Consider the following 15,178-nt stretch of genomic DNA (forward strand, 5'->3'; position numbering starts at 1 on the left):
GACAAAGTCTGGGAATCGAAATCACAGCTGGCTTTCCTGGACAAATTCAAACCTCCGTTTTCTTAGGTGCTTCTGTACTTTCCAACCGGTTCTCTTCTTCTTTTATTTTTTTTTTTTAAAAACCATCCATGTCGCCAAAATTGTAGTATCTCCAAACCCAATATAAACAGAAGCAGTGAAAGTAGTTGAAAGGTATAAGTAGAACTTTAATTCTACAGGTGAAATAAAACATGCAGCTCCAGTAAAGATACATCAAGAATGCCCCAAGCTGCACCAGTTCCTGTTGCCCAGCACCCAAACATTCCTATTACACATATAACATTCTAATTAAAGGAACATGCCATTACTACAAGAGACTTTTACCTACCCTGAAATTTCTCGCCTGAGCTATCTGACTGCAGTTAATTAGTAATAGTCCTTCCTGACATTACTTTTTGTTATACTGACATTTCTGAGATGTGTTCTCTTTCCAAATCGGCTTTAGCTTTGTATTACCTGACATCAGACTTAACCTTGACTTGAAATAACCTAGAGTGACCCCACTGCCTTCAAAGCCAGTTATTCTCTCCTCATATAAACTCACTTGTGCTATGTAGGTAGCACTCTAACTGGACATAGATGTGCCCTTATTCTGTAATGCGCACAGTTTGCATAGATGTTCCACTCTGATATATGCAGGAGGTACACAGCTGACTGTGGGCAACAATCTTAACATCCCCACATCTAATCTGGTTGATGGTCTTCCTGTCATCCGAGGGTGGACCAGCAGTTATTTCTTAAAACTGCGAACGTTTGAATTGCTGCTCATCTGGAAACAAATGGAACCGTTACCTTGATTCCATCTGGTTGTTTCAGTTGGGTACATATTCTGTGCCCGTAGCTAAGGCTAATGCTTGATAAAGATTATTTTCACTAAGGCACGGATATGTGCAGTGTCATCCTCGTGTTCTCACCCCTTGTCCTTGTTGGGAAAATCTGTACTGTTTATGCCCAAGTCATTTTATTCCAGAATCATCTCTGCATGTAGTCTATCTCCATTTGACTATTGTAATCTAAATTTTAGCTGCACCAGAACGACATTGTCAGCTCTGCAGACTATTCAAAAATTCACAGTTGGAAATGTAATAGGTCTGCAGAAGGTTCATCTCTTTTTAAATTCCAGGCGAACGCCTACTGAATGCACTCCAAGACACCCAATGCACAAGGTATTTTACAACACTGATTACTTTTGACTCAATGCAAAGGCTTTCAGGGGTCTCCAACCTTTTCAACAATGAGAGCTTTCTCTGCTCAAGGAAAATCATCCAGAGCTACTAATACATGTTATTTCTGTACCTTGTTGATCACATCTGTTAAAAATACACTAGTAACCACCCTAACATTTCATGCGGGATTAACAGCCGAAATGTCAGGAGAAGCGTTATCAATATGCAATGCCTCCACATGACCAATGAAATAACACCCGGAGCACCACACGCCCTGCCGCAAAAAGGACATAAACACAGTAATATGTCTCTCCAACCCAACATTAATTACAATTTAACTTTCACTTTTGTAAATTCAACCATTTTGTCTTTATCAGCATATTAGTTTCTTAAAATAAATGTTTTTCATTCAAATACCTCTTCCATTTTGGGTGAACAAACTCAATTTTCCAAAAAGAAACCACATTTTTGCCTTCAAAATACCAGTTTAAATTTCTAGGAAATATGCGGTCCCAAAAAACTCAACTTGTCATCTTCATCAAGTATGCATATGTGCAAATGCTTCACATGGACAGAAGCTGCTTCAAATGCCCAAGATAAATCTAACTATGCTCATAAAAATGGCAGTAATAAAGACTGGGCAATAGAATGGCCATGATGCTCAAAAAAACACATCTCATAGCCATTATTATGACATTGGTGGCCAAAATACAGTCATTCATGCTCACAAAATGGCAGCGCTTTCTGCCAGTATGCACACCTACACCAAGAAGGCCCATAATACATTACAGCTAACAATTATTATTCCAGGGCAACTACTATTCCAGGAATGGACACAATTGTAGCAGAGTTTAACCCATTATGATGAAAAGCAATATACATTTTCTGGTGGCCCTTGCCTTTACTCATAGTACCTTCCAGGGAGTAACACTGTTTATCAAGGATAAACATAATGCCAAACACATATGCCGGCAGAAAGACACATATATGTGCACACACGCATACGCACACACAGATGCATGCAAGTGAAGCTCAGAAGTGGATCTCAGCTTTGGATTCTGTTTTCCTCAGCTCCTGGCTGTTCATGCGCCCAACTCATACGCTATTATTTATGTATTTATTTTTTTATATAGCGCAAACAAGATCACGACCAGCTTACATCGCAGTGACTCCACTCTGGCTACAACTATGGCTACTACTGACAGCCTTCTTTCCTGGCCCATTATTCACTCAGATATTGTAATTTATGGAGTGTCTTGCAAATACCCAGATACTGCTAGCTGTCTGCTTGCTATTCATTTCATCTGTAGTGTGCCACATCCCACAGGGTAAATTCGTATATATTATTTATAAAGTGTTATATAGCGCAAACAAGATCCCGAAGGATATCAGAGCGCTTTACAATAGGATGGGAGGAAGAACATAAATGCAATATCAACATCCTGTAGAGAGAGAGAGAGAGAGAGAGAGAGAGAAAACAACTGGAATGGTCGCACAATGTGGGATAATTGCACCCAGGAGGGTAATACAATAAGCAGGTGTACACAGGCAACAAGGGGATTCACAGTGTGCATTAAAGAAGAGCCGTTACAAATGGAGGTACCATGATAGTGGGAACGATGTCAACGAGCAAGTGAGCCTATCCCTCTTAGGGTAAGTATTTGTTCATTAGGAATCGTTTAGCTTCAAATTTGAAAGCCTTCGTTGAAGAGATTCTGTGTACTTCCGGTGGAAGAGAGTTCCATATCTTTGGGGCAGCGCCGGAGAAAGCTCGATGACAAGTTATTTTTTTGTTCAGGATGAGTGGTTTCAAGAGGAAGGTAGTGGCGCTTCTAGAGGCTCTTAAACCACGGGATAGTTCAAGTTTTTGCGCAAAGTACCTGGGAGTATTGAAGTGAAGGGTTTTGTGCGCCAGAACGTCAATCTTTAACTTAATTTGTGCTTCGTAGGGCAGCCATTTGAGAGATTTTAGGACTGGGATATATGTTCGTATCGTTTGGTACCTGTGACCATTGTAGCCGCTGCGTTCAGTGATGACCTTAGTGGAGCCAGGGTGTATTTGGGACGGCCACAGAGGGTAGCACTGCTGTAGTCTAGCCTCGGCAAGACAAGCGCTTGGACCACCTGCTTGAAATCATTTAGTGGAAGGAAAGGTTTGATATTTCAGAGTGACCTCAACAAGTGGTTTGCTCCCCTACATACATTGCTGATGTGATTTTTCATATTTAGGTGCTTGTCCATGGTGACTCCGAGAGATTTGGCTGAGTCTATGATGAGAGGAGTGCAACTGAAAGCAGTAAGGTGACTCAGCCAAAGGTCTAGCTTGGGGATGTGGTTCAGAGGGGAGATGATCAGGAATTCAGTTAAGCAGGAGATGGTCCTCCGTTAACCAATTTTGAGTAGACGTTAGGGTAGTGTTGAGAGAGATTATGTTTTCCAGGGATGAGATTTTCAAATAGAGTTGCGTGTCGTCCGCATACATGTGGAAGAGAATGTTCATGGAGTTTAATGAGTTAGCGAGAGGTTCCAGGAAAAGGTTGAAGAGGATAGGAGCTAGAGCGGACCCTTGGTGGAGCCCCATGAGTACAGGAGAGGGCTGGTAGAGAGATAGTGGATTGCCTTAACTCTTTGTGATCTGTGATGTAGGAAAGACGAGAATCATTGTAGCACCTGATCAGCAAAACCCATTCTATTTTGCGGGATGGATAGGAGGTTGTCATGATTAGCCGTGTCAAATGCGGTGGAAAGGTCATGGAGAATCAGGAGGCAGGATTCGTTTTTGTCAAGCATTTTTAAAATGGCATCCATAACGTGATTGAGAGCCGATTCAGTGCTGTGCCCCTTCCTAAAGCCAGATTGATGCTGGTCTAGAAGTTGATAATTCTCTATGTGAGCACAAAGTTGAGATTATACACATTTTTCTAGATGTTTCGCTAGGGTGGGTTTGTTGGAAGTGGGGCGGATATTATTGAGATCAGATTTGTCAGAGTTAGTTTTTTTTAGAATAGGTGATACCTGAGCTGCTTTTAGGCAATTGGGGATCGTGCCTTGTGAAAGAGAAGCATTTACAATCCTTGTCCAGGTGGGGATGAGAGCATTCTTGATTTCTTTGAAGATGGCCGGGGGCAACGGGTCACTGAAATGGTTGGAAGGGTTAATATTCTGAAGAATCTTGTGGATGCCATTTTCACTAAATGGGGTAAAGGTGCCCCATGACGCATTGTTCTTGGTGTTCTTGGTGGTCAATTTGCAAATTTGAAAGGGGTCAAGGGGGAGGCGGCACTCGGGGAAGGCAATAGAGTCTTCTTAGAGGCGAGGTCAGCAGAGATGAATCTTGATTTCTCCTAGAAGAAAGTGGCAAGTTTGTCGCATGAGGGTGGGCTGCCAACAGGTCCAGAGTGGTTTGGACCAACGACTGATTGCTGTTTGACCAATTTGAACAGTTTCTAAGGGCGGTTTGCCGCTTGATCCAGTTGGTGTCTGAAGTAGTCAGCCTTGGCACTCTTGATTTGTTTGTTGTAGAGGCTCTTGACATCTCTGAGGAGTTTTAGTTGGTCCGAGGAGGGATTGGAATGCCAGGAACGTTCAACTGCCCTAAGGTTGCGTGGTTCTGTGTTTAATTTGGCATTATTCCATGTTTGGATATTTTTGTTTAGGCATTTTTATGTTGGATTGGAGCAATGCCATCCATGATGTTGGTGATTGTCGAATTGTAGGCGCCGGTGAGTGATTGCACCTCGACCAAGTTAGCTTGGTCGGAGAGGGCAGATTTACATTGGGCAGCTACATTGTTAGAGTTTATTGATCTGAGGTCTCTTTTCCATATCTTTGATTTGAATGGTTGAGCCTTCCTCATCAACACCTCACTGGTAATGTAAAAGAGGATGCTATGGTGGTCGGACCAACCACAAGGGGTAATGGAATCTAGAGTGATGGTCTGCCCTTTAGAGATGATGATCTAGAGTTTCTCCTTTAATATGAGTTGGTTGGAGTCAGATCTTGATCATTTAAGAATGATTTAAGGCAAGATACAGTGGAGTCATTAGGGTTACACCAGTGAAGGTTGTTTCTAAAATGAGCTGCCAACAGCAGTGTCCGTAGTGAATCATTGCTTTACCATTCCAAGATGGTGGCCATCTAGGTTTGGTACTACAATGATACACAATGTATAATGCCATTCCAAAATTGCTTTCCAGTGCGGTGTTTACTGAACTTATATTTTGGAATTGTTACTGATGTAGGCACTTATATAATGAAGTCCTTATGAAGACAGAATTAAAAAAATCACATGACACAACTTACAAGTGCCTCTTGGAATAAGACAACCACAGAGTCTATTAGTTTACTTTATCAGAGGTACACAGTTGTTCGCACTTTGAAAAAGTCTGAGATGAAACACGTGTCGGCTACATTGCTTCTAAAAAAAGTCTTCAACAACTACTGTATTAACTTCTGGTTGTGTTTCATGATATTGCTGGTTCTGTCTTCATAAAGACATCATTATATATGTCTCTACGTCAGAAATGGACATTAGTAGAACTGGAAATATGATCTTTTGAAGACTGGAATAAATTGTGCCTTGACTTATTCCATTTGTGAACTGTTGATCACATACCTATACCACTAATTTGGATTCTTACCTCTTTGGTGTGCTCCAGCCCATTTTCTACTTTTATTGAATGTGGTAACCCAGCACACTCTTGTTGCATTCTCTTTGTAGCAAGGGTATTGTCTGATGAAGCACCATGATAAACATATGGTTTCACTATTTTATTTCATGCATCCTTTACCACAGCCTGGATACTAGAGGGCATGTGTGGATAACTATACCCACTGCTGCCAATTTTATTCTTGCAAATGCTTTTGTTTGTTTTTAAATTGTGGCTTGTTAAATGGGTGATTGAGTAAATGCACAAGTACAGATTGAATGTATTGTGACTTATTCTGTGTGTAAGTTCACTAATGACTGAAGAGGCAAATATGTAAGTCAGAGCTATTGCATTAACAATTCTTGTTTGCTATATGCAATAATCATGGATTATTTCTTTCTCTGGCAGAATTCAACTCAAGAACCTCTAAAGATAAGAAGCCCATGAACGGTAAATTTAATGTTGATGCAAAGGTCATTTAAAAATTAATCCCACAACCAGTGACATACTTTATGGTAACAACTGTAAACTGTTTGATTTTTATTAAGGTCAATGGGCAGACGGTAAAGTTGTCAGTGGACATAAGATCTTGCCCTTATCCAATCTCAGAAGTGACATATGAAATAAATGATGCCACAAGCTTCCCAAGCTTTACAATCATTGTGCAACCCTTTAAATGTTCATGAACAGAGTAATCCTGTCGCTTTTCACCCTATCGCATCGAGAATGCATTACACTTCAAAAGTAATATTTGTTCTTTGCGGGACCTCATTCATATTTTGCAAGGGCCCATTAAATGCAGATTGTATTGCGCAATTTCGTTGGTTAGAGGACCGGCGCTTAGAGCAAGGTGATAAAAGGATATTCTATCAAGTCAGCATGAACAATCACTGGCAAGTCCAGCAGGTCTTGCCCTTATCTTTTTCTTGCACACAAAGACAGTAGCGGCTCCTAGATGGAGTGCTGCGGGGCGGTGGGGCGGGGTGGGCTGGGGAGGGGCAGGCTGGGGGGTAGTAAACTCTGGCATACAGCCGAACGGATGTAAGTACATAAATAAATAAATAAAACAATTAACATTGCACACGCTGCAACGCCAAATAGCGATGCAGCGCGCACAATGTAATTAGTTTTATTTATTTATTTCTGTACTTACCTCCGTTCGGCTGTATGCCGGAGTTTACTACCCACCACCCTGCCCCCCCCCACCCCCCCGTCCGCAGTACTCCCTCCAGGAGCAGCTACTGCACAAAGACACAACATGCAGGGGGCGGAGCCAACTGTGCTACAAATGGCCGCTTTGTAGAAGCTATGTCTGCTGATGCCATAATCCGTCTAATATCCTTTCATGGCAGTGGCTCCCTCATGACTTTTACCACCACAACTGGCTGCAGGGAGATGTTGTGATGTGGCCTGTACCCTTGGTGGGTCCCCTGGATGCCTGTGGTGGCTGTGCAGGCTTGACTAGAACTGGGGGCCTCTGGTGGCTGCCTCGTGTGCCGCTCTCATCAAGCTGTACCTGAAGTGGCCCCCCCTCGAGTGTTATACAGGGAGTGCCGGGCCGAACTGGTCCTGCTGCTGACTGTAGTTGGTGCGCAGACCCCCCGGGACACAATGACCTTGTGTGGCTGCTGCCGGCTCATTGCCTTGTATGGCAGCTGTGTCGCCCTGCTGCTGCTGCATCCTGCTGGACTGACTGGGGGTGTGTGCTCATGGAGTTCGTTGTGACCCCACCCTCCCTCCTGAATAGATAGTGTGAGAGACCCCAGGCCAGCCAATTGTCCCTGGTGGGTGAGTGCGGCTGTGCAGCCTAGGACGGCTGGTCTTTCGACCCTACGTATGAACAGTGCTTTGCTCTGTGGCCGTCTCTGGACCCATAATAAAGTGCAGGGGGCCCCTAGCAGCGAACTCCTCACACAACTTGCCTATAATCCACAGCTGGTGGATAATATTTTGAGGAAAGTGCCCCTTTTTGCATTGCTGCCCCACACTTTTTGCCTGATGTTGATGCTTTTTGAATAAGTGTGCCCTGGGTTCCTGCCAACCGGGTACCCAGGGCCTATGTTCTTACCCCAAAACTGTACTGTAACACACCCAATTGGCAGCTCTCTGGCAGCATGTTAGTCCCTTGTAAAAGGTACCATGGGTGCCAAGGGCACTGTGACCAGGGAAGGCCTCTACGGACAGCAGCACATATTGTGCCACCCTTAGAGGTCCTGTACCCTAACACACACACACTGTCATTGCAGCTTGGTGTTTTGGTGCAGAGCAAAGTGAAGAGTCGACATGGCACACATTCCTGTGTGCCATGCCTACAATCTACTGCCTGTGGCATAGATAAGCCACCCCTCTAGCTGGGTGCACTGTACCACTGGTGAGTGTACAGGTGCATGAGCCCTCTATGCCTACAGTGTCTATGTTCATTCTTAGAAATTGTAAGTGCAGTTAAGCCATGAAGTGTATATGGTCTGGAAGTTTGTCATTACGAACTCCACAGCACCATAATGGCATTACCGAAATCTGTGTAATTGTTATCAAACTTCTCAGCACATTAAACCCACACTGATACCAGTGTGGGATTTATGCAAAATGCACTCAGAGGGCATCTTAGAGAGGCCCCCTGAAAATTGACCTAACTCTAGTGTCCTGGGGGGCGGAGCTAGTCGCGAAGAGAAATGGCCGCGTCTTGAGTGAGCTCCTCCGTGAGCCCACTGTTTTCATCCTGATCCTACACTTGCGGTGTGACCACTGCGCCCGAAATAACACAAAAACGGCGTCCTAGAGCCTCAGCGCCCCTCGACAGAAGTTTCGGGGAGAAACTGTGCACCAATCTAGCACTTTGGCGGCCTGCGGCCCAGCAAAGATCGGCATTGCGGCGCACCGACGCTCGGTACGATCCTGGGCCGGCACGTACAGCACGTCGCCCGGACAAGCATAGACCCGCCCACCGCTACGAGACGGGGAGCACGGATCGGCCCGGAGCTCGGGGCAAGAGGAGGTCCCGAATGGAGATCCACAACCCTGAGGTGCGTCAGGCGGGGTGTTTTGCGGCGATCGCAAGCTGCGACCTTTCCCCCCCGGACCTACCGGAGTGAAAGACCGCGGGCGGCTGGCGGGACGGGGGTGCTGAAATCCTATGTTGCTGGCAGTGACTGTATTGCGCCATTGGCAGAACACCCCCCAACTCCACCACGAGGTGCACGGGGGCAGTGGGCCTATCTCGCCAGATCCAGCACACCCCGTTACTCCACGAGCGGACACTGCCCCATAACAGTGCATCACGCTACATGCGGCCCTGGGTTGGGGGAAGGAGAGTTGATTGCACACCCCCCAGGCACCATATTTTGGAGCAGCGGGACCGTCCCCGGACTCCCTCTGAAGACCCGTCAATAGCCACCGGAGACAGGGGGTGAGTGGCTACCGTGGCACCAATAAACGTCGTGCCAAGTTGAAATCTAGCCACTAGTGGCGGGGTGCCCCTTAAGACATCACCCGGGGGTGCAGCGGAGAATCCACAAGATGGGCAAGCCGGATAGGAATCAGCCGAAGCTGAATTTCGATCAAGCGAAGAAAATTCCAGAACAAAATGGCGATTGCCCGCCGTCATCCACTCAAGCAACGCCAGCGGCAGGCGACATGGAAGCCAGCACCATACATTCAATGTTTCACACAATCCAAACGGCCCTGACAAACATCGACGGCAAAATAGACAGACTCACGCACAGAGTTGACCGAATGTCTGAGAGGCTGGACAGACATACGGAGCGCATTGACACGGCCGAGCGCAGAATATCGGAGGTGGAGGACACGACCGCCCAAGTGTCTACGAAACAAGCGGGGGTGGAAAAACAGCTGGCCGCACTGTCCGCCAAGGCCGAGGATTTGGAAGCCAGGTCCAGAAGGAGCAACATACGCATAATGGGCGTTGCGGTAACGACCAATACAGGACCAATGGAGCAGTATGTGGAGAAGCACTTAATAGCCCTGATGGGTAGGGACACGTTCTCCGAAGTCTTCCTGATAGAAAGGGCCCACAGATCCCTGGCCCCGAAGCCGCCGGTGGGCGCCAGACCACGCCCTATCATAGCCAAAATCTTGAACTATAGAGACCGCGACGCGGCTTTGCGCAAGGCACGCAAACTGGGCCCCCTGCAGCACGAAGGTATGGACATAGCACTCTACCCGGACTTCACTCAATCAGTCCAAAAAGAGAGGAAAAAATATGTGCAAGTCAAGAAAAAACTCCGAGAGCTCCAGATCCCGTATGCCATGCTATACCCAGCAAGGCTGAAGATCACAGATGAAGGGTCCGCAAAGATCTTCAATGACCCCAAGTCTGTGTCGAAATATCTACAGCAACGGAAACCCAAAGGGGAACGAAGAAGATCACCCAGAGACAGACAACAAGAACCAGACCCCATGTCGGATGTCGAGTAGCGTGTCTAGTATGAGAGGACTACTCTGCGGGGGGGGCGGCGACTGCACCTGACTCACTTCGACATCGTCCAGGGTAATCGTCATCAAACCTACAACATAAGTGTCGGGTGCATACGCCTCCCCGCGTGCCACGCAATGCACTGTGCATCCAGCGGCGAGTGGCTCCGCTGGCGTGCATGAGACTCTGAACCTGACATCGAGAAGACCAGATAAGTGGCTTGCAGAACGCTCAGCGCTATATGTTCCAAGGGAATGTTGGATTCTATGCACTGACTCGGGTTCATTATGTGTGAGACTTGTTCATGATAGACTGGGCTGAGGCTGACATGGGGGGCAGGGTTAATAGCCGCAGTGTAAGTTCATTTATATCAGTTGGGCCTCCCTATCTAGCGTTTCTAGAGGGGGGTAGGCCACGGCCAGGCAGTTACCGCCACTTGTGAGCACCACAATTGTTGTTTTTTTGGTTCCGGGAGAGGAAGGGGACGGGAGGGAGTTGTCTTTGTCCAGGGGGTTGCGACAAAGTGGCTGGGGGCGGGTATTGGGGGACATAGTTAAACATCACCTAGCAGTAAGTGACTCCACTAGTTTCAGTTCGCATAGCCACGCGGCAATGAGATCTGCCCTAGACGCACGATCCACCCGCCATGATTGGACTAAGCAGAATGGCCGAAACAAGTCAAACTAGGACGTTAACACTTTTGTCATGGAATGTACGAGGCCTACAGGACCCGCGCAAGATCAGAAATGTACTTGCATACTTGGACAGACATAAGATAGACATTGCATGCCTCCAAGAGACTCACACAGCACCTTGGAAAGACACTGGAATAGGGAACAGATGGGCACAACACCGGGTGGCGTCCTCCTATTCCAATTATGCCAGGGGTGTCCTGATATTGGTGAAACGCAATGTGCCGTTTACACTACATCACACGGCCACAGACGATCAAGGGTGATACATACTACTCAGGGGAGACTTCGGGGGTACGGATCTTACGATCATTACAACCTATGGCCCCAACACAGATGACCCAACGTTTTATGATGACATATGGGCTAAACTCCGCAAAACAAACCCTATGGAGGTTGTGTGGGGTGGGGACTTCAACACCTGTTTAGATCCGAAGATGGATAGAGCTACTGGTTCTGACAGCCACGGTAGGCGTGCCGCGCGCTCTCTCCTTGAGGGCATGCAGGAGTGGTCCATGCTTGATGTATGGCGATTGCGACACCCGGGAAAAGGGAAGGCACATGCACCTCGATAGCCCACTCTACCTGGTCCAGGATAGATTACTGGCTGATCACCCAGGCTGCCAGCACCTGGGTAAATCAGGTGGAACACTTACCAAAAACCCTATCCGATCACTCGCCAGTGAAGTTGGTGATGGACATACCGACTCACACCCCAAGGCAATTCACTTGGCGGCTCAAGCCGTCTGCTCTGAAGGACCAGCCGTTCCGGGAGGACCTGAGACAGGCTATAGAAACATTCTTCCAAACCAACGAGGGCTCAGTAGACAGCTACAGAACACTGTGGGAGGCGTTTAATGTAACCATAAGAGGACACTGCATAGGAAAGCACGCCGGGATACTAAAAGACATCAGACAGCAGTTACAGATGGTGGAGAGAGACATACGGGCACTAGAGTTAGAATATGCTTCCACATTACACACCCCTCTATTAGCCGAAATCCGAAATAAGCTGGATACATACAATGAATATGCAGACACAGAGACAAAATACCTCTCCAAGCAGTATAGAGCTAGGGTATATGGGGAGGGGGGGCGGCCGGGCAGAGCGCTGTCACAAAAAATTAAGCCAGCCCTGAATAATTCACTAATAACCCATATTACCAGCGAACAGGGCTCCACACTACACAATACCCCCTCAATCTTGGAGCAATTTCGAATGTTCTATTCCACACTATACACTACTAAAACGGCGCATACCACACCAGACATACATGCCTACCTAGACGTTGTCAGCCTGGCTTGGTTATCGGATACTCATAGGGAATACCTAGGTCATCACATCACGAAAGAGGGATTCCAGGAGGCAATAGACTCCTTACCTAATAATAAAGCACTGGGACTGGACGGTTTACCCGGGGAATTCTATAAAGAATACAAAGATCTGCTGATCCCACAACTAGCTCAGATGTTGGAAGAGGCATATGAGGAAGGAGCTCTCCCACCGACCCTAAGCGAGGCACTCATAATAGCGTTATCGAAGCCAGGCAGAGACCCAACCCTGTGTGAATCGTACCGCCCCCTCTCCCTCATCAACACAGACATCAAAATACTAGCGAAAATACTCGCCACCAGACTGCAGCCACTGCTAAAGATGCTAATCCTCCCAGACCAGACGGGATTCATACCCACACGCTCCACATCCCAAAATATACGCACTATCTTCGCTATGTACCATAGCTTGAACCCCGAGTTGCCAGCGGTGGCCGCGCTGCTTGATGCAGCGAAGGCCTTCGACTCGGTTGAGTGGGACTTCATGAGGGCTGTGCTGACCAGGATGGGTTTCCCGAGGGTGTTTCTCAAATGGGTAGCCCTCCTTTATGTGGAACCCAAAGCCAGAGTAAGGATCAATGGCCATACCTCGCAGACATTTGAGGTCAGTCGAGGGACGAGGCAGGGGTGCCCCCTATCGCCCATCCTCTTTGCGATCATACTAGAGCCTCTCGCTTGTAAGATTAGGCAGAACCACCCAGAAACGGCACTCCAGTTCAGCCTGAGACCTGTGAGCATATCGCTCTATGCGGACGATATGGTCCTATACGTTAGACACCCGGACACAAACCTAAATCCACTAATCAGGGAATATGTCAAATTTGAACGATATTCTGGCCTGAGTATCAACTGGAGTAAATCTGTAGTGAACCCCACATGGACTATCCCTTGCAGTGGAGCGCAGACCCGGTGAAATACCTGGGGATCTGGATTCATCGAGACCCTGAGACGGTCATTAAGGAGAATTATGGAGTGGTGGTGAGAAAATTGGAGGACCAGATTGAACGCTGGATCAAGCTGCCCCTGTCCATGGCGGACCGAATAGCACTTCAAAAAATGGTGCTGCTACCCCGCCTCCTCTATCTATTCTGGAACATACCGATATGGCTCACGCAGGCATTTTTCCATAGATTACGCGCTGCACAGCAGAGACTTACATGGGCTGGTAAGCAGCCAAGGGTGAGCTGGCGGATTCTCACTCAGCCTTATCACCAGGGAGGCTTTGCAGCACCTGACCTACAGCTGTACTATTACTGCGCGCAAGCGCAACACGCACATTACTGGACCCAGCCACATTCACACATCCCACTCAGTGGAAACTGACAGTGTACTCCCACACAAGCTGACTCAATACATTTCTGACCCGATAGGGTATTACCCCAACGACATTATACACCCTGTCAGGTGCACCTCTAGAGCATGGCATACACTAGCCTCGAGAGCACAGAAACTGCCGGTTTACACGCCAGCGCTCCCTTTGGCACATCACCCTAGACTATCAGTTACACTGGAACAGAAAATGAGGGACACCCTGGGAGATATGGAACTAACAATACTAGGCAGCCTCTTCCCACACCACACATTCATATCGAGCAACGATCCCGCCCTTTGCGCTCATCAGACAACGCTCAAACTCTTTGCTTATCACAGGCTACAAGCGGCTATGAGAGACCTCTACAGTGAGTTCCCGGCAGAGCCCGTTGCACTGCTGGCTCTCCAAAAGCTGCTCACCGCACCGACATGAGTGGCGCTGGTCACTACACTATATACTACGTCACAGAGCGAGCAGAACATTGATTGTGACAAGGCCAGGGCTAGATGGGCAGAGACAACAGGAACCGAAATATCAGAGGACGACTGGAATTACAGCTGCGCGCAATTGCACCTACTTACACCAAATTGCAATCTCCGCATTATACACTTCAGATATCTACACCAGACATACTATACTCCAGCGAAACTGTGTAGATATGGGCTTAGAACCGATGATAAATGTAAAAAATGCTCTGCCCCGGGGGCAGATTTCCTGCATACAGCATGGGCATGTCCGGCGCTGGAGGGATACTGGCAGGCAGTCACGGCTGCGCTGTCTCAAATGCTATCTGAACCAATCCCTAATTCGCCAACAAACTGTCTATTAGGAGTATATAAGGTTAGGCAGCATGGTCGACGTAAACTGCTGGCAGTGGCGCTATTGTTAGCAAAACGACGAATAGCCATAAAAAGGGGAAGCAGGCGGCCACCCAGATTTAAGGACTGGTTGTCGGACATGGTATACTGTAAAGAAACACTGCATACCTACGAGGAGAACCTGCCAATTGCTTCTAGAACCAAGGACTTCTGGCAACCGTTTGTGAACTATCTATTAAATCAACCTGTAGACCCCTCGGATGAGCGGGTAGGGGAGACGACTTATTAATACACTGATAGAGCTGGGGGGCTGATAGACGCTATGATGTTACTGTTGGCGGACCCCAGAGGTCTACTCCATTGTAGGGTTGACGTTGGCCTGAGATGTTTCTACTTAAAAGCCAAATGCGTATTGCGAACTGTACTTGTCTTACAATGTAACAATAAGTAATGTGGTTGTAACTACTGCTTGGTGAACAAAAATAAAATAATAAAAACATTTTTTTTTTTAAACTCTAGTGTCCTGGCTGACTGGCTGTTCGCCAGCTGCCACCCCCGACATGCTTATGGACCCCTGGGTCGGGAGCCTCCTGCTCTCGGGGACCTGAAACAAAGCACATCCTGGGCAGAGGTGCCAATCCTTCTCCCCCAGGATGGGCAGGGTCCATGAAGGGGAAGCTTCAAAGACTTGCCACCTTTCTGAGCTGACCCAGCCATTTGCTGCTCCCAGCAACTGGC

At 47.4% G+C, this 15,178-nt stretch overlaps 1 protein-coding gene across 2 annotated transcripts in view; it reads left to right on the plus strand.

The window, feature by feature from the left end:
* The window catches only part of CYB5R4 (cytochrome b5 reductase 4), a 1,195,924-nt gene that overhangs the window by 387,903 nt on the left and 792,843 nt on the right, over window positions 1–15,178 (plus strand). For both annotated transcript variants that reach the window (XM_078648153.1, XM_078648152.1), the window contains exon 5: window positions 6,263–6,304. In XM_078648153.1, coding sequence (XP_078504279.1) covers window positions 6,263–6,304 — 42 coding nt within the window. The remainder of the gene's footprint in view (window positions 1–6,262; window positions 6,305–15,178) is intronic.

Source organism: Lissotriton helveticus, chromosome 6 (assembly GCF_964261635.1).
Source record: "Lissotriton helveticus chromosome 6, aLisHel1.1, whole genome shotgun sequence".
Taxonomy (NCBI): domain Eukaryota; kingdom Metazoa; phylum Chordata; class Amphibia; order Caudata; family Salamandridae; genus Lissotriton; species Lissotriton helveticus.